The sequence below is a fragment of the Pipra filicauda genome, unplaced genomic scaffold (genome assembly GCF_003945595.2).
Source record: "Pipra filicauda isolate LSUMZ 115617 unplaced genomic scaffold, ASM394559v2 scaffold524_size386432_pilon, whole genome shotgun sequence".
NCBI lineage: Eukaryota > Metazoa > Chordata > Aves > Passeriformes > Pipridae > Pipra > Pipra filicauda.
Genome location: NW_024104670.1, coordinates 255,682 through 277,439, shown reverse-complemented (window position 1 = coordinate 277,439; position 21,758 = coordinate 255,682). Strand labels below are relative to the sequence as shown.

At 57.1% G+C, this 21,758-nt stretch overlaps 2 protein-coding genes and 1 non-coding gene across 3 annotated transcripts; 1 reads left to right on the top strand and 2 right to left on the bottom strand.

Moving 5' to 3' along the window:
* Window positions 1-347: 347 nt before the first annotated feature.
* ABI3 (ABI family member 3) lies at window positions 348-4,516 on the bottom strand. Its single transcript, XM_027737659.2, has 8 exons — window positions 4,391-4,516; window positions 3,071-3,238; window positions 2,659-2,835; window positions 1,821-1,903; window positions 1,613-1,708; window positions 1,059-1,273; window positions 838-963; window positions 348-561 (listed from the first exon to the last, which is right to left on the bottom strand). The coding sequence occupies exons 1-8, from the start codon at window positions 4,505-4,507 to the stop codon at window positions 401-403; spliced, it is 1,143 nt and encodes a 380-aa protein (XP_027593460.2). The 5' UTR covers window positions 4,508-4,516; the 3' UTR covers window positions 348-400.
* Window positions 4,517-5,858: 1,342 nt separating this feature from the next.
* On the top strand, window positions 5,859-7,827 carry GNGT2 (G protein subunit gamma transducin 2). Its single transcript, XM_027737660.2, has 3 exons — window positions 5,859-5,934; window positions 6,854-6,949; window positions 7,455-7,827. Exons 2-3 carry the CDS (start codon window positions 6,866-6,868, stop codon window positions 7,578-7,580), a joined length of 210 nt encoding a protein of 69 aa, XP_027593461.1. The 5' UTR covers window positions 5,859-5,934; window positions 6,854-6,865; the 3' UTR covers window positions 7,581-7,827.
* A 3,390-nt stretch (window positions 7,828-11,217) lies between these two features.
* On the bottom strand, window positions 11,218-11,289 carry TRNAQ-UUG. The gene has a single exon. It is a non-coding gene; the product is annotated as a tRNA-Gln (tRNA).
* Window positions 11,290-21,758: the final 10,469 nt, after the last annotated feature.

Genomic DNA, 21,758 nt, shown 5'->3' with positions numbered 1-21,758 from the left:
GCTCTCCTCCTCATCCTTGGGGGTGCTCAGCCCAGTCTCCCGTTCCTGGGATCTGATCCTGTGCTGGCCTCGCTCTTCCCAGGGGTCGGGAGCAGCTCCGGGATCAGCCCCGGGACCTGCTGTGCTTCCATGTGGGACAGCTCAGTGTCCTGGTGCCGAACGTTCCCGAGGGATGTGGGAGAGGGGCTGCAGCCCTGCCAGGGCTCAGCAGTGCCAGCGGTGCCACCCTCTGCTCCCCGAGCCCCTTCCCAGCCGGGCAAAGCCAGAATTCCAGGGAGAAGCGCGGCCCGAGCAGGGCGGGATGGGGCCGGTCCGGGGAGGGGTGCAGGGGGCTGGGGTGCAGGGGGCTGGGGTGCAGGGGGCTGGGGTGCAGGGGTGCAGGGGCTGCCTGGCCGGGGGCTCAGCAGGGCTCCACGTAATTGCCAGGGAAGAATCCCTGCTCCTGCCCCAGCACACCCTCGCACCAGCCGTCAGAGTAGCGGCGCCTGACGAAGAGGAGGGCGCCGGGCTGGAGGGACAGCTCGTTGTCCTTCTGTCGAGTGTAGGGATACAGGGCCACCACTGCGGGGAGAGAGGGCACCTGGAGCCTGGCAAGGGCACCACGGGGACAGGGCACGGCTGGGAAGGGCAGGATTGGGAAGGGCAGGATGGGGGATATGAGGGACAGGGCACAGCTGGGAAGGGCAGGATGGGGGATGTGAGGGACAGGGCACGGGTGGGATGGGGGACGTGAGCAGCCAGGGCATCACGGGTGGGGCAGGGTTGTGCCCTCAGGGCTGTGCCTGTGGACAAGGAATCAGCCCCAATCGATCCAGGGGATCTGGGGGCCCACAGTACCTTTCTCCAGGTAGTTCTCTGGGACCCAGGAAGGCTCCTCTGAGGGGGGGGGTGGCGGTGGCGGGGCCAAGTCCTCCAAGTCGGGCAGAGCCGATGGGGGGGGCAGCGGCTCCAGGTCCTCGGGGGCTGCAAAACCCCCCAGAGGGTCGAGGGGTGAAGGGCTCGGGGGGGGCAGGGGTCACACGCAGCCCCCCTGAGCCCCCTGAGCCCCGAGCACTCACCTGGGGGCGGCAGGTCCGGGGGGAGCACGGCCGAGTCCTCGGGGGGGGGCGGCGGGAGCAGAGCCCCGGGGAGAGGGGGCGGCGGGGGGATGGCAGCGCCAGGGAGGGGGGGCGGCCCTGGTGGGGGTGGTCCCGGAGCGGGTGGTCCCGGCAGGGAGGGCAGTGGTGGCGGGGCCGGGATTCCTTCAGCAGGAGCTGCCGGGGTCCCACTGGAGCTGGGGACGGAGGAACAGCGGGGGGAGGGTGGGGAGCCGGCTCTGCCCCCCACTCTGGGCACAGACACTTCACCCCAGGCCAGGGCAAGGCGCCCCTGGCTGTGGGTGCAAACCCTTTCCCCACCCACCCCGTGCCTCAGTTTCCCCGGCAGGGACCCTCTCCAGGAGAGGGCATTTTCGCCCTAGAGACAAAGCCCTGCCAGGGGGAGCGAATCTCCCAAGCCCCCGATCTTCCACCTCGAGGCAGAGCCTCCCCCAGCAGCAGCAGCAGGACAAGGGGCTGCCCCGGGGCTCTCCCGAGCTCCCAGCTCTTCCCAGGCACTCCGAGAGCGCCGGTACCTGACGGAGGCCAGCGAGGAGGTGGAGGAGGCTGCCGAGAGCTTCCCCTCGGGCACCACGGGCGGCTGGACGGGCTCGGGCACGCGGGCGCTCCTCCTGCGGGCACAGCGTCCGGCTGGCAGCTCGGCACGGGGGTCCTGGCTGTGCCACACCGCTCGGGGGACACGGGCAGGCCGAGCCCACCCCCCAGTCCCACACCCATCCTCACCCCAGGGTGCCCACGGCCTGCGCCGAGGACTTGGTGCCCTTCCGAGCCAGGGTGCCGGTGCGGGAGAGCTGCGTGCTGAGGTCCTGTGGGCAGGGGACACGAGGAGATGTGACGGGGGATGGCAGCCCCCCCAGGTCCCTGCTGGCCCCCCCAGGTCCCTGCTGGCCCCCCGTGGGAGCGGCCCCGCTGAAGGAGCCGGCACTGCGGGGGCGGCCCCGCGGCACCAGCCACCGTGGGAACGGCGGGCCCGGTGTCACCACTTCCCTTCGTGCCTCAGAGGCCTCTGAACAGCCTCCCGTGGGCGCCTTCCGGGGCTGGGGAAGGCTCCGTGGGGGTTGGAGGGCTCCAAACCCCCTCCTGGGTTGGGAAAGGACTGTCCCCAGGTGGGCTTTGCTGAGCACTGTGTGCCCCAGTGTGTCCCTCTGTGTGCCCCAGTGTGTCCCTCTGTGTGCCCCAGTGTGTCCCTCTGTGTGCCCCAGGGTCCCTCTGTGTGCCCCAGTGTGTCCCTCTGTGTGCCCCAGGGTCCCTCTGTGTGCCCCAGGGTCCCTCTGTGTGCCCCAGTGTGTCCCTCTGTGTGCCCCAGTGTGTCCCTCTGTGTGCCCCAGTGTGTCCCTCGTGCATGGCCTGTGTCCCCTCCCCAGGCTGGGAGCACTGAGTCCCAGCAGGATGAGTCCCCAGGGGGGCTGCAGGGCATGGCCAGACCCCAGTTCTTCCCCAAGGAGGGCTCTGAGCCCACCCTTGCCCCCGTCAGTGCAGCGCTGGGGACATCAGGGCCCCCCACCCGAGTCCTCCCCCCAGCCCTGTGGGACCCCCCTGCCCCCCTCCTGCCCCAGCTGACCTTTATGCCGTGGCCGATGTCGTCCAGGACGCTGAAGTTGAGGGGTTTCCTGTAGTAGGGCTCCAGGCTGGGGGGGCTGGGGGGGGCCACGATCTTCTGGTAGGGCGGGAACCTCTTGGTGACGGTCAGCGAGCCGATCTCCCGGCGGGACACCTTCTCCTTGTGGATGTCCACCCTCTGCGGAGGTGACGCCGTGCCCACCGTCCACCCCGGCCTCTCCCACCCCCCGCTGCCCCCTCCGAGTCCCAGCACCCTTCCCAGCCCGTGTCCCTGCCTGGAAGGGAGGGGATGCCCCGGAGGACCAGGACTGAGCCCGAGCCCTGCAGGGCCAGCGGGGCTTCAACCCCCGGGAGCTGCCCGGACCCCCCTTCCCAGAGCCCACCCCAAAGCCCTCGCGGGGGGACGGTCCCACCTGGGCCACGCAGGTGACATCGGCCTCCACCTGGCGCAGCTGGGCCGCCTGCAGGTCCAGCAGCCTCAGGAAGGCGGTGGCCAGGCTGCTGACCTGGTAGGTGACACTGGCCAGGGACTGGGTGCTCAGGGCCATCGTCTCCTCCAGCGCCTTCCGCTTGTCGCTGGCCTGGAAGGGAGGAAACCAGCCTGGAGGGGGGAAACCAGCCTGGAGGGGGGGAAACCAGCCTGGAGGGGGGAAACCAGCCTGGAGGGGGGGGAAACCAGCCTGGAGGGGGGGAAACCAGCCTGGAGGGGGGAAACCAGCCTGGAGGGGGGGAAACCAGCCTGGAGCCCACCCCACATGGCACTGCCACCCTCCACGCTGGAGTCACACGTTGGCAGAGATGCCTCTTCTGCTTTCCAAATGCATCAAACTTCCTCCGGCTCCACCGGCCGGACACACGGACACGCGGCAGGGGGGTGGATCCCGGCACTGGGGATCCACTGGGAATCCTCCCCGGGATGTTTTTGGCAGGTGCTGGAGCCGAGTGCCCGGCTCAGCCTCCCGCCACCCCTGGGGACAGCTGGCCATGCCACCAGGAGGCCACACGTGGGACACCTGGCCGGGCCCCAGCTGTGCCGGGGACGGTCTCTCAGTTCTCTAAACAGTTCCTCACATTTCCCCTTCAGTTCTGCTCCGGTGGCTCCAGCCCCCTGGGAGCAGCCTCGGGGTCTGGCTCGAGCCAGCAAGGCCACAGCCAGGTTTGGCAAAGATCCCTCCAGCAGAGACACCCCTCCCTCCCGCAGCAAAGAGGACCAGAAGAAGCCTTTTTATCCCTATTTCATCCCAAAAGCTCCTGTCCCCCTTCCCTCAGGGAGGGCCGGGCAGGGAGGACGAGGAGGAGGAGGAGGAGGAGGAGGAGGATGGCAGCAGAGCTTCAGCTTCACTCTTTCTCTGCAGGCACCCAGCTCTGCCCTCCAGGAGACACCTCGGACACCCTGGGGACAGCCCGGTGTCCCTGGTCCTCTCCCAGAGGCACCAAACCCCTGGGGAACTCTCCCTTCATCCCAAACCCACCGCGAGAGCAGCTGTGGAGCAAGAGGGGAAACTGAGGCAGGGGGAAACGAGCCCGAGGCAGGAGATGCTCGGGTGGAAGCCTGAACTGGTGAGTGGAGGCTCCTGAGTGGAGGGTCCCGGCTCTGAGGGCACAGCTCTCACCACCACCCTCCACCCCCCCTCCGGGACCCCCATCCCACCGCCCCGGGGCTCCCGGTGGTCGCAGCATCCCCGCAGCCCCGGCCCGCGGCTCGTCCCGGGCCGGGCCCCCCGTGCCCCCACCTGCAGGTAGTTGCTCTCGCAATACTCGGCCACCCTGTGCAGGTTGCCGTGCTGCTCCCGCAGGCCCTGCCGGCCCGCGGGGATGTCCCGCTGCCGCAGCCGCTCCAGCTCCGACATCGCTGCCGGGCTGCGCTCGCACTTCCCCCGCGGCCGCCCCGCCGCCGCTTTTGGGAGCTGCCGGCGGTGCTGACGCAGGGCCCGCGGGCGCCGCCGTGTCCCCGTCCCCCCGAGGGACACCCGCCGGGGGGGGAAGGAAGCCGGCGTGGCTCCGGCCCCACGAGGGACGCGCCTGGGGGGCTGCCCTGCCCGGGGCAGGGGGTGGGAGTGGGGAAGGATGTGAGTCACGGGGGGAACCTGCAGGGTGGGGGGAGTGACCCAAAATGATCCCCAAAATGATCCCAACCCCCATCTCTGCAACCTGTGCCCGCCGTCCTCGAGCCACTGCTGCCCTCCTGGCTGGGGCTGAGCCAGGCACGAGCACATCCAGGGATCCAAGGCACATCGGGAACATTTCCTTCCCCTCGCCTTTATGGGCCAGGCGCGGGGGCCAGCCAAGGGCAGCGATTCCACTGCCAGGTCCCCCTCCCTGGAAAAGCCCCTGTGCATCCCACACAGGTCACCCGGGCCTGGCTGCACCCGGGGCACAGCGGGATGTGCCAAGTGACCCCACGAGGCGCCCGTCCTTTCCCTGCCCAGGACAGCGTGTCCTGCTCAGTGCTCTGCTGAGGACGTTTCACATCCCCATGGGGTGAGGCTGCAGGAAATTCCCACTTCCCCGTGCTTGGAAATCCCCCTCCACCCTCTCCTCCACCCCACAGGTCCTTTCTTGGGGCCTCTTGGGCTCCTCCTCCTCCACCCCACAGATCCTTCCTTGGGGCCTCTCGGGCTCCTCCTCCTCCTCCACCCGCAGGTGCTTCCTTGGGGCCGCCCGGGCCCATCCTCAGCCCCAGTGACTCTGCACCAGCCAGGCAGGAGAGACACCTCTCGTTAGGGCCTGGCCCTTCCTGAGCCTGCGGCTCCTCCGGCACAAGGACGAGGGAAATGATGGATTTCCTCCGGCACCGGCCCAGCTCCTCACACCCTGAAGGACCAAGAGCCTCCCAAGCTGGTCCCGGCCCCGACGAGGCCGTGGCAGCCCCCTTGCCCCAGTTCCCCTCCTAAACTGGGTGGAAGCTGCCCTGATCCCCCCAGGGGTCAGTCCTGCCACCCCAAATCAGGATCTGGACACTCCACAGGCTCAGACACCCATGGCAGGGACTCAAGGACTTCCCGGGTGTCCCAGTCACCCACCCACCCTTCCTGCCCATCCTCACCCTCCCCACAGCCCCGCTGCTTACCCTGGACTTTGAGGCTAATTCCCAACACCTGACCAGCTTATTCTCCTGAGTCCATTATCAGCTTAAGGGCCAAAGACATCTGCTTCCCACTGCCCTCCCAGAGAGCTGGAGGAGTCTTCCAGCTCCGAGCAGGAGAGCAGCATCTCCCCTCGGATGGGGCTCTGAGCGTCTCCACCGCGCCGCGGGGCAGCCCCCCTGCCCCCCCAGGTAAGTGCCTTTGCTGCTCCAGGTGGGTCCCACCCGCTTTGGGAGCCACTTTCCCCGGGGGCTGTGCCACTCTGGGCTCCTGGTGCAGCTCCCAGGGCTGGTTGTGTCCCGAGGGATGGGTGGGAAGAGGGACACGGGGGGCACTTGCCACGGGAGCGGCCGCACAGCAACGCTCGGGCTCGACACCTTCCGAGCAGGGCCAGGGCACAGCTCAGCTTCAGCTCCTCTGTGTTGATTGAAAAGGTTCTGCCCAGGCTTTAAAACCCAAGTTTGGACATGAAAATAGATCTCACAGTGCAGGTCAGCTCTGGGGGTGTCTCACATAACCCCTGGAGGGGCTTTTGTGGGAAAAGGGTTGGGCTTCTCCAACTCACACAACCCCCAAAAACTTGCAGTGGCAGCAAGTGCATAAAAACAGCCAAGTTCAGAGCAATGAAGGAGCCACAACCCAGGTTATAGATCCCTGGGGGAAAGGCACAGGGAGGAAACAAAAAGTGAAATCCATTTAGTTCCTTAGGAAACCCCCAAAGATGTTGTTGCCCGGGCACGGGACACCCATCCGGTGCAGCTGGCAGACCTGGGCATCCAGGTTCTCCCACAGCCCCAAGGCAGAGGTTCCTCTCCAGGACCATCCAGGCTCACTCTCTCCTCCACCCAGTTTCTTGGGGAAACAGTCTCTGTAGTGGCAAAGAACTCCTTAAAAACCAGGCTGGATCCTCCTCCCCTGCCCTCAGGCTGCATCTCTCGCTCCACGTGCCTGCTGGGAAGGAGCAAAGGAAAATCTGGGAACAGCAGATGTGGCAGGAAGGGGATTGAGAGGTGGCCCCTGCCTCGGTTTCCTTTTGCAGTGGGACACTGGGGGGTTTGCAATACTGTGGGGACAAAGCAATAATCCCAATAACGAGCCATTTCCCTGCAGTTCCAGGGCAAAATGGCTCAGGACATGACAGAGAAGGAGCTGCTGAAGATGGAGCTGGATCAGCTGAAGAAGGAGGTGAAGAACGAGAGGCAAATGGTGAGTTTCCCACCCAAAATGCTCTGACCTGCTGGTGACTTCCTTTCCTGCTGCAAAGGAAAAGGACCACAAGCCCTAAAATTAACCCCCAAACACAGCAGAAGCACCTGCACTCCACCTCTCCCCTCCAGGAGAACATTCCCTCTTAGCCCCACATCCCAGATCCTACCCCACACCTGGCAAGGTGTCCACAACACCCTGGGAGTGCTCCTGGGACACTCTCACATTGTGTGGGGTGTCCTTGGCCATAATTCCCTTCTCCCACTGCACCTGGCAAGTGCACCCTGGGGATGCTTTTGGGACACTCACATTTTGTGGGATGTTTGGCCATGGTCCCCTTCTCCCACCTCACAAGGTGTCCATACCACCCTGGGAATCCTTCTGGGGACACCCCGTGCCGGGTGGGACATTCCTGGCCACAGTCCCCTTTGGGTCCGTGGGTGGCTCTGCAGGGAGGATCCCATCCCATCCCATCCCAGACATGGAACATCTCCTTCCCTGGCAGGTCTCCAAGACCGGCAAAGAGCTCAAGGAGTACATCGAGTCCATGGCGGGCGAGGACCCGCTGCTGAAAGGGGTCCCCGAGGACAAGAACCCCTTCAAGGAGAAGGGAGGCTGTATAATAAGCTGACCCCCCCCGGCCCCGCTGGCACCGCCGGGCACGGGGATGTTCCCGTGTGCCACCCAGGACTGTCAGAAACCTGCTTTCCCCGTAGTCCGCCCTCGGCACCGAGGAGGAGCCCAGAACCACAGTGTAGTGCAGCTAAAGGACAGCAAGAGGAAAAAAAAGAAGATAAAAAAAGAGACAAAAAACCCCCAAAAACCCCTCCCCCCTCACCCCCCCGCTGCCGCCGGGGCTGAGGTTCAGCGCTGTCCGTGCTCCCACAGCTGAGCTCTGCTTTCCCACGAGCACAACTTCTGCATTTCCAGAGCAAGGGGAGAGGGAACCACCGAGCTGGGGCTGCTCTCACACGGTTCCAACCCCCCCCCGAGCCCCGCTGGCTCCAGAGGAGCCTCCCGGCTGCCTCAGCCCATCCCGCTGCACCGAGGCTTCCAGGGGTCTGCAGCTTTATCCTGTTTATCCCTAAGGATCCCCCAGCCGGTGCCCACCCCCCCTCAGCCCCCTTCCATCGAGAGCCGGGGGCTGGAGATCCCTGGGGGATCGGGCACGGGAAGGAGCGAGGTGCCACCTCCACCTCCCAGTCTCGCTTCCTCCTCTGGAAAACCCCCCTGGCAGTTTGTGACCCTGGGGGCTCCGAGCGCTGCCCCGGTGTCACCGTGTCACCTCCACCCCGCTCCCGGGGCTCATCCCACCGTGTCCCATCAGCAGCTGGGATTGGCTTGGAGCCGGCAGGACCGCCTGGAGCAAGGCAGGATTGATTCTCCAGCCCTAAGACAGCAATGCCAGGCCTGGATCCTCCTGCTCCCAAATTTTTACAGGACAAATTTCACCCCCTGCTTGACAGGAAAACGCTGGGGCACAGCTGAGTCCTTCAGCGGGGAAGGTTTGTGGGATTTGTTGTTCGGGATTGGTTTGGGTTTGTTTTTTTTTTGTTTTTTTTGTTTTTTTTTAAATCCATTACAGCTACATTTAATCTTTGGGGAAAACTCTCCAAATCTTCCCCAGACCCTCAACCCCAGAACAGAAGCAGCAGCTCTTTCAATGTCCGAGTCCCTCAGCTCCTGTCCCTGCCAGGGTCGTCCCCATCCCGCTCCTGCTTCGTGCCGACCGTTCCTGCCAGAGGAGCAAACCTCTCCCACTCCTCTTCCTTGGGAAGGGCTGACGGTGCAGGAGTCACTGCTGCCTGTTTGGGAGGGTGTGGGTCTGCTGGAACGTGGGAGCTGCTGCTGGGGCTCCAGGAGAGCGTGGAGATGGACCCGGGACTGGTTCTCTTGCGAGGAAATACCTCTGGATCCCACTGGGAGCAGCGTTTTCCTGCCTTCTGGGGCTGGGAATGAGGCACAGGGGGTCCCTCAGCACTTCAGCCACCCCAAAGGGGGGTCCCTGCAGAGAACAGACACAAGGAAGCGGATTTTCCTCAGGCAGGGGGTTCCCCCCTCTCCCCTGCAGCCAGAACAGCCCCACCCTGCCCCTCCCCAGCCAAAACCCCACCGAAACCAAGGTGGGGTTTTTCTCCTGCAGACGCTCAATAAACCCTCCAGCTCGAGCACAGCCTCTGCCTCTTCTTGCAGCACCGAGGAGCAGGAAATACTCTTTACAAAGAGAATTTATGGGCTTTCTTTTCACTTTAAATCGGGACCCAAATGTTGGGTTGTTACTGATGAGTCGTGTTTTTTTAATGCTCCATCTTCCATGGCTTTTTTTTTTTCCTTTAGAACCTGGATATTTCCTTCTTCCCTCAGCATTCCACCTCCATCCTCCCCACTTCCCTGATGCAGCGGGGTGGAATCCCGAGTTTTGATGGATTTGATGGTTCTCTTGGAGTTTTTTTGGGGGGTGGCAGAATCCTGTTTTTTGATGGTTTTACTGAGTTTGGGGGGGGCTGGCAGAATCCTGGGTTTTGACAATTTTTATTGAGTTTTTTTTGGGGATGTAGAATCCTGCTTTTAGATGGCGTTGATGGTTTTATTGGGGGGTGTGTGTGAAAGAATCCTGAATTTTGATACGTTTGTTGATTTTTATTTTTTTTTCTTTGTATTGGAGGGGTGGAAAAATCACATTTTTTGATTTTTTTTTTTTTTTCGTTTTTTTTTGAGGTGGCAAGATTCTATTTTTTTGATGGGTTTGTTGGGGTTTTTTTTTGGGGGCGGTAGAATTCTGTTTTTTGATGGAGTTCATGGGTTTATTGGGTATTTTTTTTTTGGAGAGGTGGAAGAATCCTGGTTTTTTGATGGAGTTGATGGGTTTATTTTTTTGGGGGGGGGTGGGTGGGAAGGGATGGCAGAATCCTGGTTTTTGATGGTTTCCTTGGGGTTTTCTCAGGGGTGGCAGAACCTGTTTGTTGATGGAGTTAATGTTTCTGTCGGGTTTTTTAGGGGCTGGCAGGACAGCAGTAACACGAGGGGGAAGATGAAGCTAAATTTGGGGTGCTGCATCATTAACTTGGGGAGCACCCTTGGGTGCTGCTTCCCCCAACCGCAGCTCCAAGACAATTTCAGTCTATTTAGGTACGAAAATGGCACTTTCCTGTCACGGCCCTGAGGTGGCCGGATCCACCGGGGCCTGAGCTGCCCCTAATCCAGGGCGATAATGGGGCCGCGGCCGGAGGGGATTGACCCGTTAATCGACGCTAAACGGCTGGAAACCTGCGTCAGAGCCGGCTAAGCCGCTGCTGAAGGGATTCGGGACGCTACTGGAGCAGCAGCGGCTTAAAGGACGAGCAGGAGGGGCCTCTCAGCGCCCACGAGCGATCGCGACGAGCCCTGAGGGCTCGAACCAGCCACGAGGGCTCGGGGGTGCTGAGGGGGAAAGGCGGGACGAAGCACGCTCCCTGCCAATAGAAACGCAGGATTGCCAGAGTGACAGCCCGCACAGCCAATCAGCGATAAAAAAAGTGCGACAGCCCCACCCCGTGAGGTCTCGAGCCGTCATGAGAGCTACGGGCGACTGAAGTGGGAGGCGGGGCGAAGCGCGCTCTCAGCCAATAGCAGCACGGGATTGCGAGAGTGACAGCTCGTTCAGCCAGAGATGAAAAAGGAAGAGTGCGACTCCCCCCGTGACGGCTCGAACCCACCACAAAAGCTCCGAGCTGCTGAGGGGAGGCGGGGTGAGGCGCGCTCTCAGCCAGTAAAAACACAGGATTACTAGAGTGACATCCGTATCAGCCAATCAGCGATAGGAAAACAAGAGCGCGCTGAAGGCTCGAACCCACCAAGAGGGCTGCTGGGGGGAGAGGCGGGGCGAGGCGCGCTCCCAAACGCATAATTACTAGAATGACATCTCTCTTAGCCAATCAGCGATAGGAAACGGAGGGCACGAACTCCCCAGAAGGCTCCTGGCTGCCGAGGTGGGAGGCGGGGCGAAGCGCTCATCAACCAATAGAAACGCGGGGTCTACCTGAATGACAGCCAACGCAGCCAATCAGAGGCGGGAAACTGCGGAGCTCCTGCGCAATGCAGTGCGCAAGGAAGCGCCGGGCGCTCAGGAGCAAAATGGAGCGCGGCGGGGCCCGTGCGGGAGCGGCGCTCCCGGTGCCGCCCCCGTCGCCCCTCAGGCACCGCTCCCGCCGCGCCACGGGGAAGGGAGAAAAGAGAAAAAAAGGATCCCCCCCAAAAAAGAAAAAAAAACCCCAAAACAAAACAAAGCGAGGTCCCACCGAGATTTGAACTCGGATCGCTGGATTCAAAGTCCAGAGTGCTAACCATTACACCATGGGACCGCTGGGTGTACCGGGAGGCTCCGCGCGCCCTCTCCATCGCTCCGCCCGGGCCTGGGGGGTCCCGAGCGCCCCAAACCCCGCGGGCCCGGCCCGGGACGCGCCGCAGCATCCCGGGGGTGTCCCGGGGGTGTCCCGGGGGTGTCCCGGGGGTGTCCCCGGGGGTGTCCCCGGAGGTGTCCCGGGGGTGTCCCGGGGGTGTCCCCGGGGGTGTCCCGGGGGTGTCCCCGGGGGTGTCCCCGGAGGTGTCCCGGGGGTGTCCCGGGGGTGTCCCCGGAGGTGTCCCGGGGGTGTCCCGGGGGTGTCCCCGAGCTGCCGCCCGCGCTCAGAGCCCATTTCTGTCTTTATTTCTTCCCACCTCATTTCCTGCTTCGCTCCTCTCTTTTTTTTCCTTATTTGCCCTCCTTGTGTCTCTGTTTTCCTCTGTTTCCCCCTTTATTTATTTTACACTCTATTTTTCCACATATTTATCCATTTTTCCTCAATTTCCCCCTTATTTCTCTTTTCCCCTCTATTTCTCCTCTATTTTCCCTTTCTCTATGTACCCGTTTATTTCTCCTTTTCCCTATTTTCCTCTTATTTCCTACCTTATTTTCCACTCTATTTTCCATTTATTTATCCTTTTTTCTCTACTCCCCCTTTATTTCTTTCCCCCTTCTATTTCTTCTCTATTTCCCCCTTTAGTTCACCTTTTCCTTTTATTTCCCCTTTATTTTTTTTCTGCTTATTTCCCCCTTGGTCTATTTTTCCTCTATTTCCTCTTTATTTCTCTATTTTCCCCTCTATTCGATTTAACTCCCCTACCTCCCCCTTTTTATTCATTTTCCCCTCTATTCCCCCTATTCTCCCCTTTACTTTTTCTCCTCTAGTTCCCCTTTATTTCTCCATTTGTCCTCTATTTCTCCCTTTTCCTGCTCAACCCCTTTATTTCTTTTCCCCCACTACTCCCCAGTTTTCTCTTCTATTTCGCCAATTTTTCCTCTCCCATTTGTCTTTTCCTCTTCCCCCCATTTTTTTTCTCTCCAATTTTCGCCCCTTATTTTCCTCTATTTCCCCTCTGTATTTCTTTCCCCCCTCTATTCCCTATTCCCCTTTTTAATCAACTTTCCCTCTATTATCTCCATTATTTCTTTTCCCCTTTATTTTTTCCCTCTATTTCCCCACTTTATTTCCCCCTCCAGTTCCCTTTATTTATTCCTTTTTCCTTTATTCCCCCATTTCCTTCCCCTCTATTCACCTTTCTCTTCCCCTCTTTCCCTATTTTTCCTTTATTCCCTTTATTTCTTTCCCCCTTGATTTATTTTCCCTCCATTTTCCCTTTATTTCCCTACTTCCCCATCAATTCACCCCTTTATTTCCCCCTCTATCATTTTTTTCTCTATTCCCCTTTCCCTTTTTTCCCCTCTATTACCCTTTTCCCCTTTATTTCTCTTTCCCCCTCAATTTTTCCTCAGTTCCCCCCTTTGTTTTCCCTTTAATTTCTCCATTTTCCTCTATTCCCTCCCTTTCTTTTTCTCCTTTTTCCTCCCCCCAGGCCCCATAAAACCACACAAACACTTCATTATTTTTTTGCTTGTTTCTCTGTCTGTTTTTTCTCTTTATTTGTAAAAACGAAACAGTGGAAATAAAGCGGTTTGTGGCAAAAAAAAAAAAAAAAAAAAAAAAAAAAAAAAAAAAAAAAAAAAAAAAAAAAAACCCAAACCCATCCTCGTTGGAAAAGAAACAGAGCCCAGATCTACCCACAGTCCCAACTCCACATCCCTCCTGCCCGGGGAACACGGAAGGAACATGGATTGGAAGAGGCAAGAGGAGAGGGAGGGGGGAAAGGCAAAAATCAGTGGAAAAGAGGAAAAACAATATCACAGAAAGTACAATTTTATTTTATTTTTTTTTTTACCTAAACAGCCTGAAATTGTCTTGGAGAAGCAGCACCCCTGGGTGCACCCACGTGGTGCTGGGTGTCCCCAAGCCGATGATGCAGCACCCCAAATTCAGCTCCATCGCCCCCCCACACCCTCCCATCACCCCAAAAAAAACCCCTCACCCCCCAAAAAAAAATAAAACCCCACTGGAAAAATAAAACCTCGACAAAATGATCAACCACAATTCCCCCCCCAGCCCAAAGCAGGGAGGTGGGAAAAGCGAGGAGGATGGAGGTGGATTGGAGAGGGAAGAAGGAAATCTCCAAGTTCTAAAGGACAACGACAAAAAAAAAAAAATATCATGGAAGATCGAGTATTAAAAAAAAAATAAAAATACAGATCATAAAATCAGTCACAACCCAAAAATTTGGGACTGGTGAGGTCTGGAGCTTTACCAACTAACGGCCACTTTAAAGTGAAAAGAAAGCCCATAAATTCTATTTTTAAAGAACATTTTTCTTTGGAAAAAGAGAGTAATTTTTCTTCTTTTTTTTTTTTTTTTTTTTTTTTTTTTTTTAATTTTCCCCTAAACTACAGCCTGTGGAGTTGCCACTACCTAGAGTTCCCCTATTGGCTAAGAGGTAGATAAACAAAACTGACTTGGTTATACAGAAGGTGGTGGCCCAGGACGGAGCCCGAGGGCATTCCGGGCCCTGGGAACATCCCGGGATTCCCGGCGGGTTTCCCTCCCCTGGAGCCACCCTGAAAGTTTGCCTGGTTCCAGCTCATCCACAGAGGCCGACGGAGGCACAGGGAGGGGTCGTGGTTTAAGGCCAGGTTTCCTCCTGGAGCCCAGGAATTCCATCCCGAGGTGGATCCGGAGGTGGTTCCACCGCCCCGCCGAGCCGGGAGCGGGCGCTCAGCCAGGGGTGGACATTTGAGATTCCTTCCTGCCCTGGTGCCCGTCAATCCCAACGATTTCCCGGGATGGTGCACGGAGTGATGGGAGCGCTGGGGCCGTGCTCCAGGTCAGCCCTTCCCTGCCCCAGAGCAGCGGGAATCTCCCTCCTGCCGGACCCGGTGTCGATTCGCAGAGACCGTTTCCCAAACTGCTCCAAAAAAATGCCTCAGCTGTCGCACATCCCGACTCCCAGGGCTCAGGCTAATTCTGTAATTAGTTAATTCTGTAATTCATTCCGGTTTTAAGGAAAATATCCCTTCGGGAGCTGGCTCGTGCTGATCCACAGCACCCAAATCCTGCCCGTGGTTCGTAACCGCAGGGGACGGGATGTGCCGGGGGCCAGCAGAGCATCCCAGTGCCATGGTCTGCCAGAACATCCCATGGACACGGGCCAGTGGAACATCCCAGTGCCATGGTCTGCCAGAACATCCCATGGACACGGGTCAGTGGAACATCCCAGTGCCATGGTCTGCCAGAACATCCCATGGACACGGGCCGGTGGAACATCCCAGTGCCATGGTCTGCCAGAACATCCCATGGACACGGGCCAGTGGAACATCCCAGTGCCATGGTCTGCCAGAACATCCCACCAGCGGAGAATCCCACTGCCACGGCCTGGACGAGCATTCCAGGATGGAATGGCAGAGCTTCCCACCACCACCAGCCCACAGAACAGCCCGCCAGTCTGGCAGAGGATGGCACAGCATGCCACCATCGTCATGATCCGATGGAATATCCCACCACCACGGTCCGATGGAATATCCCACCACCACGGTCTGATGGAATATCCCACCACCATGATCCGATGGAATATCCCACCACCACGGTCCACCAAAGCATCCCACTGCCATGACTTTGGCAGAACATCCTGCCATGCTCCAGCAGAGCATCCCAGCACTGTCTGGTGGAGGATCCCACTGCCACACCCTGCTCCTCCTCCGAGGAATTCCACCTTCCAATAACAAACTGCAGGGATTCCGTCACGCCCAGGAAGCTGGGATCAAACACGCTCCGGAGTCAGCCCCGGGCTGACTTTTCCAGGGGTCCAACTCGGGCACTGTCCCACCCCGCCGCCCTCCTGGCATCCTGCAGAGCCTTCCTCAGCTCTGCTCCTCCTCCTCTCCCAGCACCAGGCAGCCATTCCCAAAGCCGGGATGCCGGAATTCCTCCCCCCTGCCTGGGAAGGATCCCTGCGGATTGGGGGTGAGGAGGGACCCCCGGCCATCCCCAGCCCCCCGGCAGCTCTGAGGTAGTTTGTGCTTTGCACGGGTGTGTGTCCAGCTGGCAGCACCTGCGCGGTCTCCAGGAGAAAATTCCGGATTTAAGAGCCTCCGGCCGGTCTCGCTCTGCTCTGGAATCTCATCCACGGTCCCCGAGCAGTGAAACGGGATAAATTAAAACCAAAACGTGAGGAAAGGCTGACTGGACCGAAAGGGGGAGGATCCCTCCTCCCCACGGTGATGTGGAGCCACCGATGGTCATCCCGAGTTAATTCCAGCCTCGCCCAGTGATTCCCAAGCACTGCTCCGAGGCCAATTCCAGGCTCCGGCTCCCACCAACCAACACCCGCAGCCTCCCAGGCTCAAGCACCGCTCGCTCCTGCTGCCCCATCGCTGCTCCCAGAGCAAATCCACAGCCAAATCCCGGGAAAAATCCCGGCTGTGCTCAGGGCACAGCCCGAGGATGCTCAAATCCCTCCGTGCCCTCTCGGGAGGAAACGCGTTTCACAGGATCACACCCAGTCCAGCCAAACAAGAACCAAAAAAAGCTACGGCGGGAAAAAAAAAAGGAATTAAAAAAACCTGAAGAAAATAAATCAGAGACCCCCTCCCCAGAAAAAAAACCCCAAATCCACAACCTCCTCTGAAAATAAGAAAATTCCAAAAATATCCAAAAGCCTACGTTGTGAGGAGCAGCAGGGACAGGGAGGGAAGACCGAAAGGAATTAAATTAAGGAAATGTCTTCAACTGTCTTAGAGCAAGTCTGCGTTTCTGATGGATTCTCTCGGAGTCTAAAAACAAAAACACTCAAAGTTGGAGCTAGAAATTAAAAAAAAAAAAGAAAAAGGTTTTTTTTCTGGCACTGATTAACTACTTTTACTGCTTTTCTTTTTTGCCGGGGGTCTGTTGGTTTTGGTTGTTTTTTTAAGCGCTAAAAAAAAAAAAAAAAATAAACCCAAACCCGAATAATGCCCAGGAAACCCCAGCTGTGACTCGGAGCCAGTTTTCTTTGCAATATTTACAGGGGTTTTCCTCTAGTTTGATTCCAGGAAACCATTCCACGCTTCTCAGCCGGGATCCAGGGAGGGGAGGGAGCAGGATCCCACTGCTGAACCCAGGGATGTTCTCAGGGCCCGGGAAAGCGGCAGAGCTCGGAAGAGAAGAGATGGCAGCTGGGATTTGGGATCCTTTTCTTTCCTTTTCCTCCAGCTGGATGGCACGAGGAGACTCCGAGGTGAACCCCAAATCCAAGGCTCTCCCGGGATACGGCACCGAGCGCTTCCAAGGGGGGAATTTCTTCATCCTCGTCCCGGCCCTGGGAATTAGGAGAGCAGCGTCCTTCCCAAAAAAGGGGGAAACCGAGGCACGAAGTGCTTTGCTTTCCTTCCTGCCCCGTGGCAGAAGCGCCGGCTCTGCCTCCGGCTCCTCCCAGCATCCAGCAGGAATTCCGGGCGCTGTTCCCGCTCCTGCCCGGAGCCTCCTCACAACACCTGCCCCAAACTGAGAGCTCCACGTCCTTCCTCACCCCACGGACCCCCCGGGAGGGGGCAGGGCTGGGGCTGCTCCTGGTTCACGGGGGGGGAAATTCCAAGGAAAAAAATAAACCCGAATTATTCCTGCCGGGAGAAAAACAAGGAGCCGGCGGCGCCGCTCATCCCTAAATTCTGGGCTCCCCTAAATTACCTTCTATTGGCACAAAGAGAGGACAGAGGAGCTGCTGCAGGGCTGGGGATCCTTCCTGCTGCTTTTGGGGCTCCCCAGGGAATTTTTCCCCGCTCGTTCATTCCAGGCTGGATCCATCTCGCTCCCACCCGGGATCCCACTTCATCCCTCCTCTCGCTCTTCCCAGCTCACTGCGGCTCCAGAGAAAGACGGGAGATGCTCGGGGGCTTCTTCCTTACTGCAAAATCACTTTATAGATAAACAACTTCCCTCGGGAAAACAACGGGATTCCCCCCAAAAAAACCCAAACAGCCCCGGCCGCTCGCTCCCGAGTTCCGGCGGCAGGGACGGGCCGGGGCTGGGGGAAAAGCACCAAAGGTTTCCCTGAACCGCCAGATTTCGGGTCCCTGCAGCCACCAGATCCGACGGGATCGCTCGGGGAGCTGGTGGGACTTTTGTTTCGTTGTGTTTTGTCCCTCGGTTCCCAAAAAAAGCCGCTTTGCTGTGGGAAAAGCCCCAAATTCCCCGAATTCCCAACCCGCCGCTGTCCGAAGGCGCCGCCCCAGCGAGGCTGGGAACAGAATGGAGAGAGCCAGAGGGGTCAAGTGTTACACTTGTTTCTTTGTTTGTTTTTTCCCTAGGACAAATGCCAGTCTTCCTAAAAAAATAAAATCAAAAAAAATCCAAGGAAAACGAGGAAAAGCCATGGAAGCCCCTCTCCCACCGGCCCGAGGGGCGGGAGCTGCCAGGCCCCAATTCCCGCTCCTTTCACCCCAAACTGAGGGGAAGAAAGGGTCGGGGCTTCCCCTGGGGGGTTCCACGCTCCTCCCACCCCAAATATTCCGGAGGGGAGGAGCTGAGGGGCGGTGGGATGGGAACAGCAGCACCAAATTCCCTTTGTCACCACGGAATTTTGGATTCTTTTTCTTTCCCTCTCCCCCAGCATTGGAGCAATTGAATTTTCCTGCAGGTACAGCAAAAAAAACAAAAATAGCAAATGGGATTTTTTTACAAAAAAAAAAACCAAAAAACACCCTGTGAACATTTGGGAGCAGGGAGAGGCTCATCCCCCTCGATCCTCAGGGTGGGATTTGTCCTCTCTCTCTCTCTCTCTCCCTCCCCTCGATGTGCGTTTATAGAAAAAAAAAAATTGGCTCCCACTAATGCATTAATTTCTCTCTCTCTCTCCTTCTCACTTTTTTTCTTTTTTTTTTAAAGGTTTTTTTTCTTTTTCTTTTTTTTTTAAATTATTAAAATCGCCTTTTTTTGTTCTTTTTGGTGTTTTTTTTTTTTTCTTTTTGTGTTGTTTTTTTTTTTTTTTTTTTTTTTTTTGTGGTGTTTTTTTGTTTTTTCTTTCTTCCCTCGGTAAAACGGAGGCAAAATCTCTTTGTAAAATATTTTCACAGCATCATAGTGGAGAAGATGGTTCGACGCCGCCCCCGTGGCAACCACGGGAGGTCGGGTCGTTTGGGTTCTGGGATACATATAAATATAGAAATATATATATATATATAAATACATATATATATATATGGCTTCCGAGTAGCTTGAAAATAATTCGCCTGAGCTGGTGTGGTTTAAATACCAGCAAAACCCCTGTAACCCCACTTTGCATAGTCAATGCTGCCCTCACATCCCGGGAGTGGAAGATTTCTGGTTCCCAGAGCTCTGGGATCCGTGGATTTCTCGCTGGAGATGGATTTGAGAAAAGCCTTTCAGCCAGCGGCAGGATTTGCTTTGGTGGGTTTTGGTTTTTTTTTGTGTGGTTTTTTGTTTGTTTGTTTGTTTTTTTTCTCTTCCCCCCCCCCAACTCCAATTTAAATTACCCACAAAAAAAAAAAAAAAGAAAAAAAGGAAAAAAAAATGAGAAAAAAAAAAAAAGGAAAGAAATTAAGTTTTTCCAACTGGTGGGTTCTCCAATTTGCCCGAGGTCTCGAAGAGTCGCGACATCTGACAGCTCTTGTGGTGTGGTGGAATTCATCAGCTGGCTTGAAAAGGCCAAAACCAAAAAATATCCAAATATAGAAGCTGCTGCCATCTTTTCCACTATGTCTGGAATTCCTGTCGTTCTCCATAGAGAGCTCATAACACTTGGTTACCTGCACATAACTCCTGGCTCACAAGAAATTATGAAACTTAACTTCTCTTTTCATTAAAAAAATAAAATATTCAAGACTATCAGCTTTTATATAAAATATCAGCAAGCCCCCCGAAAAAAAACCAAAACGAAACAAAACAAAAGAAAAAAACAAAAACAAAACCAAACCAAAACAACAAAAAAAAATAATCAATTGCTGAGGTAACTTCATACCTTGAGGTAGCTTTTTTTTTTTCTTTTCTCCTCTTTTTTTTGTGTTTTTTTTTTTTCCTTTCTTTGTTTTTTATGGGTTTTTTCTCTCTCTCTCTCATCTCTCACAGCACAGCAATCCCTGGCTCTGCCCCCCTCCCGCAGGATCCCGGGACAGGAACTGCTGCCACCCCTCCTTCCCCACCCCTGCTTTCCTGATTTGGTGGTTTTTTAGGGATGCTCCCGGGGAACCTGCTGGGAAGGGCTGGTCTCCTCTGAACCAGCAGCAAAAGCAGCAGTGCCAGTTTTGTTCCAAATTCCCTCTTTTTAGCCTGGAGTTGCCCCCCCCCCGCCAAGGGGGGTTGATCCCACGGGTCCAGCGTCGCCCCCTCCCTCAAAATCAGCCCTAACATTTTTTTTTTGCTTTCCCACCCTCCTGCTCCGATCTGGGGGGAAAAAAAATCCCTGTTTTTGGCTGGATTTGCCGCAGAAAACCCGGAGCTGGAGCTGGAGACGAGACCTTCCCTGCCCGGGAGAGGCGGCAGCAGCTCCTGACCCTTCCCAAACTGCTCCACATCCAAACCAGACCCTTAAAAACCTCCCTCGGGTGGAAAATCCGCGGTAAGAGTGACGGGAATCAGCGACCATCTGACATTCCTTTTATGTTTGGGGTTCTCTCGTGGGAACAGTTTTTCCTGCAGAAGGGAGGGGGGTGTGGGGGGGGGATTCACCATCATTAAATAGTGAAAAAAAATATAGATCTTTATCAGCTCATAAAAAAATGTGCCCAATTTCAGGAAGAGGGTTTTCCACCCCACCTGGAGAGATTTGGAGGGGGGGGAGAAGACATAAGTGGCCCCAGGGACGTTCAGGTGAGTTGCTCATTGAACATTCCCTGGGGAATTCTGCACCCCTCGGCCCCCCCGACCATTCTGCATGGAGCTCCCACTGTCTGATTACGCAGGAGATGAGGATTAATCCCACGTTTCCTACCAAAAAGGGACTTTTTTTGCCTTTTTTTTTCTTTTTTTTTTTTTTTTTTTTTTTTTTTTTTTGGTGGTGGTTTCTTCCTGTTCCTGCAGGGAGGAGGGAAAAGCCAAAGCCATTCCCTCAGCCCTTCCCTGGCCTCCTCCCCAGGACAGGTTCTCACCTCCACAGGGAAAAAAAGGAGGAGAAGGAGGAAAACTGTCCCACGTCCCATTTCTGCCATTATCTCATAGGCTTCAAAAAAACTCCAAAAATTAAAAAAAAAAAAAAAAATCCTTTCAACTAACCTAAACTGAAAAGAAACATTCAGGGAAAACCCAAAATCCCGGGAAATGGAGGTGTTCTCGTGGCGTGGAAGGCTTTCCAAGGCACTGCACTCCGGGGGAGGGAGGAACAATCCCCTGATCCTGCCATCCCACCGGGAATGAGGCTGGAGTGGCGCAGAGCTCCCAGGGATCACAGTCCTTTGGGGGCTTTTGGGGGCTTCTGTGGATCTCGTTACCAGGGTGGGCTGGTAAAAGTCCAGTGGGATTTTTTCTCTTTGAGAAATAAAAAATTTAAACGGGAAGAAGATTAAAAAAAATAGGGAGAAAATAAAAAAATGGGGGGGAGCAAATAAAAAAATGGGGGGGAATAAAAATAGGAAGCCACTCCCAACCAACACGGGACTTACCCCGGGGGGCATAACCACCAAAGCAGTCGGGGAATTAGGAACTCGGGGCCACCTCCCCCCGTCGCCCACTCCCACCATAGGGCTCCCCCTTACCCTCCCCCTGCAGCCTGTCCCCCCTAGGGCCTCACCCGTCCCCCTCGCGACTCCCCCTCCCACCTCGCCTTCAACCTCCACCCTCCGGCCTCCCCGTCCCCCCTCAGCGCCTACCCCTCCCCCCTCGGGGCCTCAACCTTCCCCCCTTCACCCCTCGGGCCCTCCCCCCTCGCGCCGCACCCCTCCCCCCTCGGGCCCTCCCCCCCGGGCCTCCCCCTTTTTATTTTTTCCCCCCCTCGGGGGGGGGCCCCCCCCCCCTACCGCCCCACAGCACAACGATAGCCAAACAATACGCCAGGCACCCCCACCCTACTCCCACCGCACTATGCTCCAAAGGGTCTCTGCTGCTCTGGGAACATCCACCAGCCCCGGGGAAGGAGGGAGGGAGGGCTCGGCTGGGACGGGACCTCCAGAGGCTACTTAAATGAGGGGGCAAGTGCTGCTCCCACCACAGGGGACCTGCTGGCCCACAGGGGGACATGGTGGCCCACGGGGGGACATGGTGGTCCAGAGGGGACCCGGTGGCCCAGAGGGGGACCTGGTGGCCACGCTGGCCACCACTGTGTCCCCACTGTGTCCCCAGCACGGCCCCTCTGTGTCCCCTCAGCCCCTCGTGCCCATTTAAGTAGCTGTGGAGCTCGGAAGGGCTGCGACGGTTCCTTCCCTGCCCCTCTGCCTTGGAAGCCAATCAATCAATCAGTCAAACTGCCTTTAGTGCTGCCCGAT

What these genes read in the sequence shown, in the direction of transcription:
- ABI3 (XM_027737659.2), bottom strand. Translation starts at nt 4,507, where the DNA reads ATGTCGGAGCTGGAGCGGCTGCGGCAGCGGGACATCCCCGCGGGCCGG. An exon ending in GCGAGAGCAACTACCTGCAG is followed by an intron (nt 3,239 to 4,390) that starts GTGGGGGCACGG and finishes CCTCCCTTCCAG; the next exon opens with GCCAGCGACAAGCGGAAGGC. An exon ending in AGAGAACTACCTGGAGAAAG is followed by an intron (nt 562 to 837) that starts GTACTGTGGGCC and finishes CTCTCCCCGCAG; the next exon opens with TGGTGGCCCTGTATCCCTAC.
- GNGT2 (XM_027737660.2), top strand. Translation starts at nt 6,866, where the DNA reads ATGGCTCAGGACATGACAGAGAAGGAGCTGCTGAAGATGGAGCTGGAT. An exon ending in TGAAGAACGAGAGGCAAATG is followed by an intron (nt 6,950 to 7,454) that starts GTGAGTTTCCCA and finishes CTTCCCTGGCAG; the next exon opens with GTCTCCAAGACCGGCAAAGA.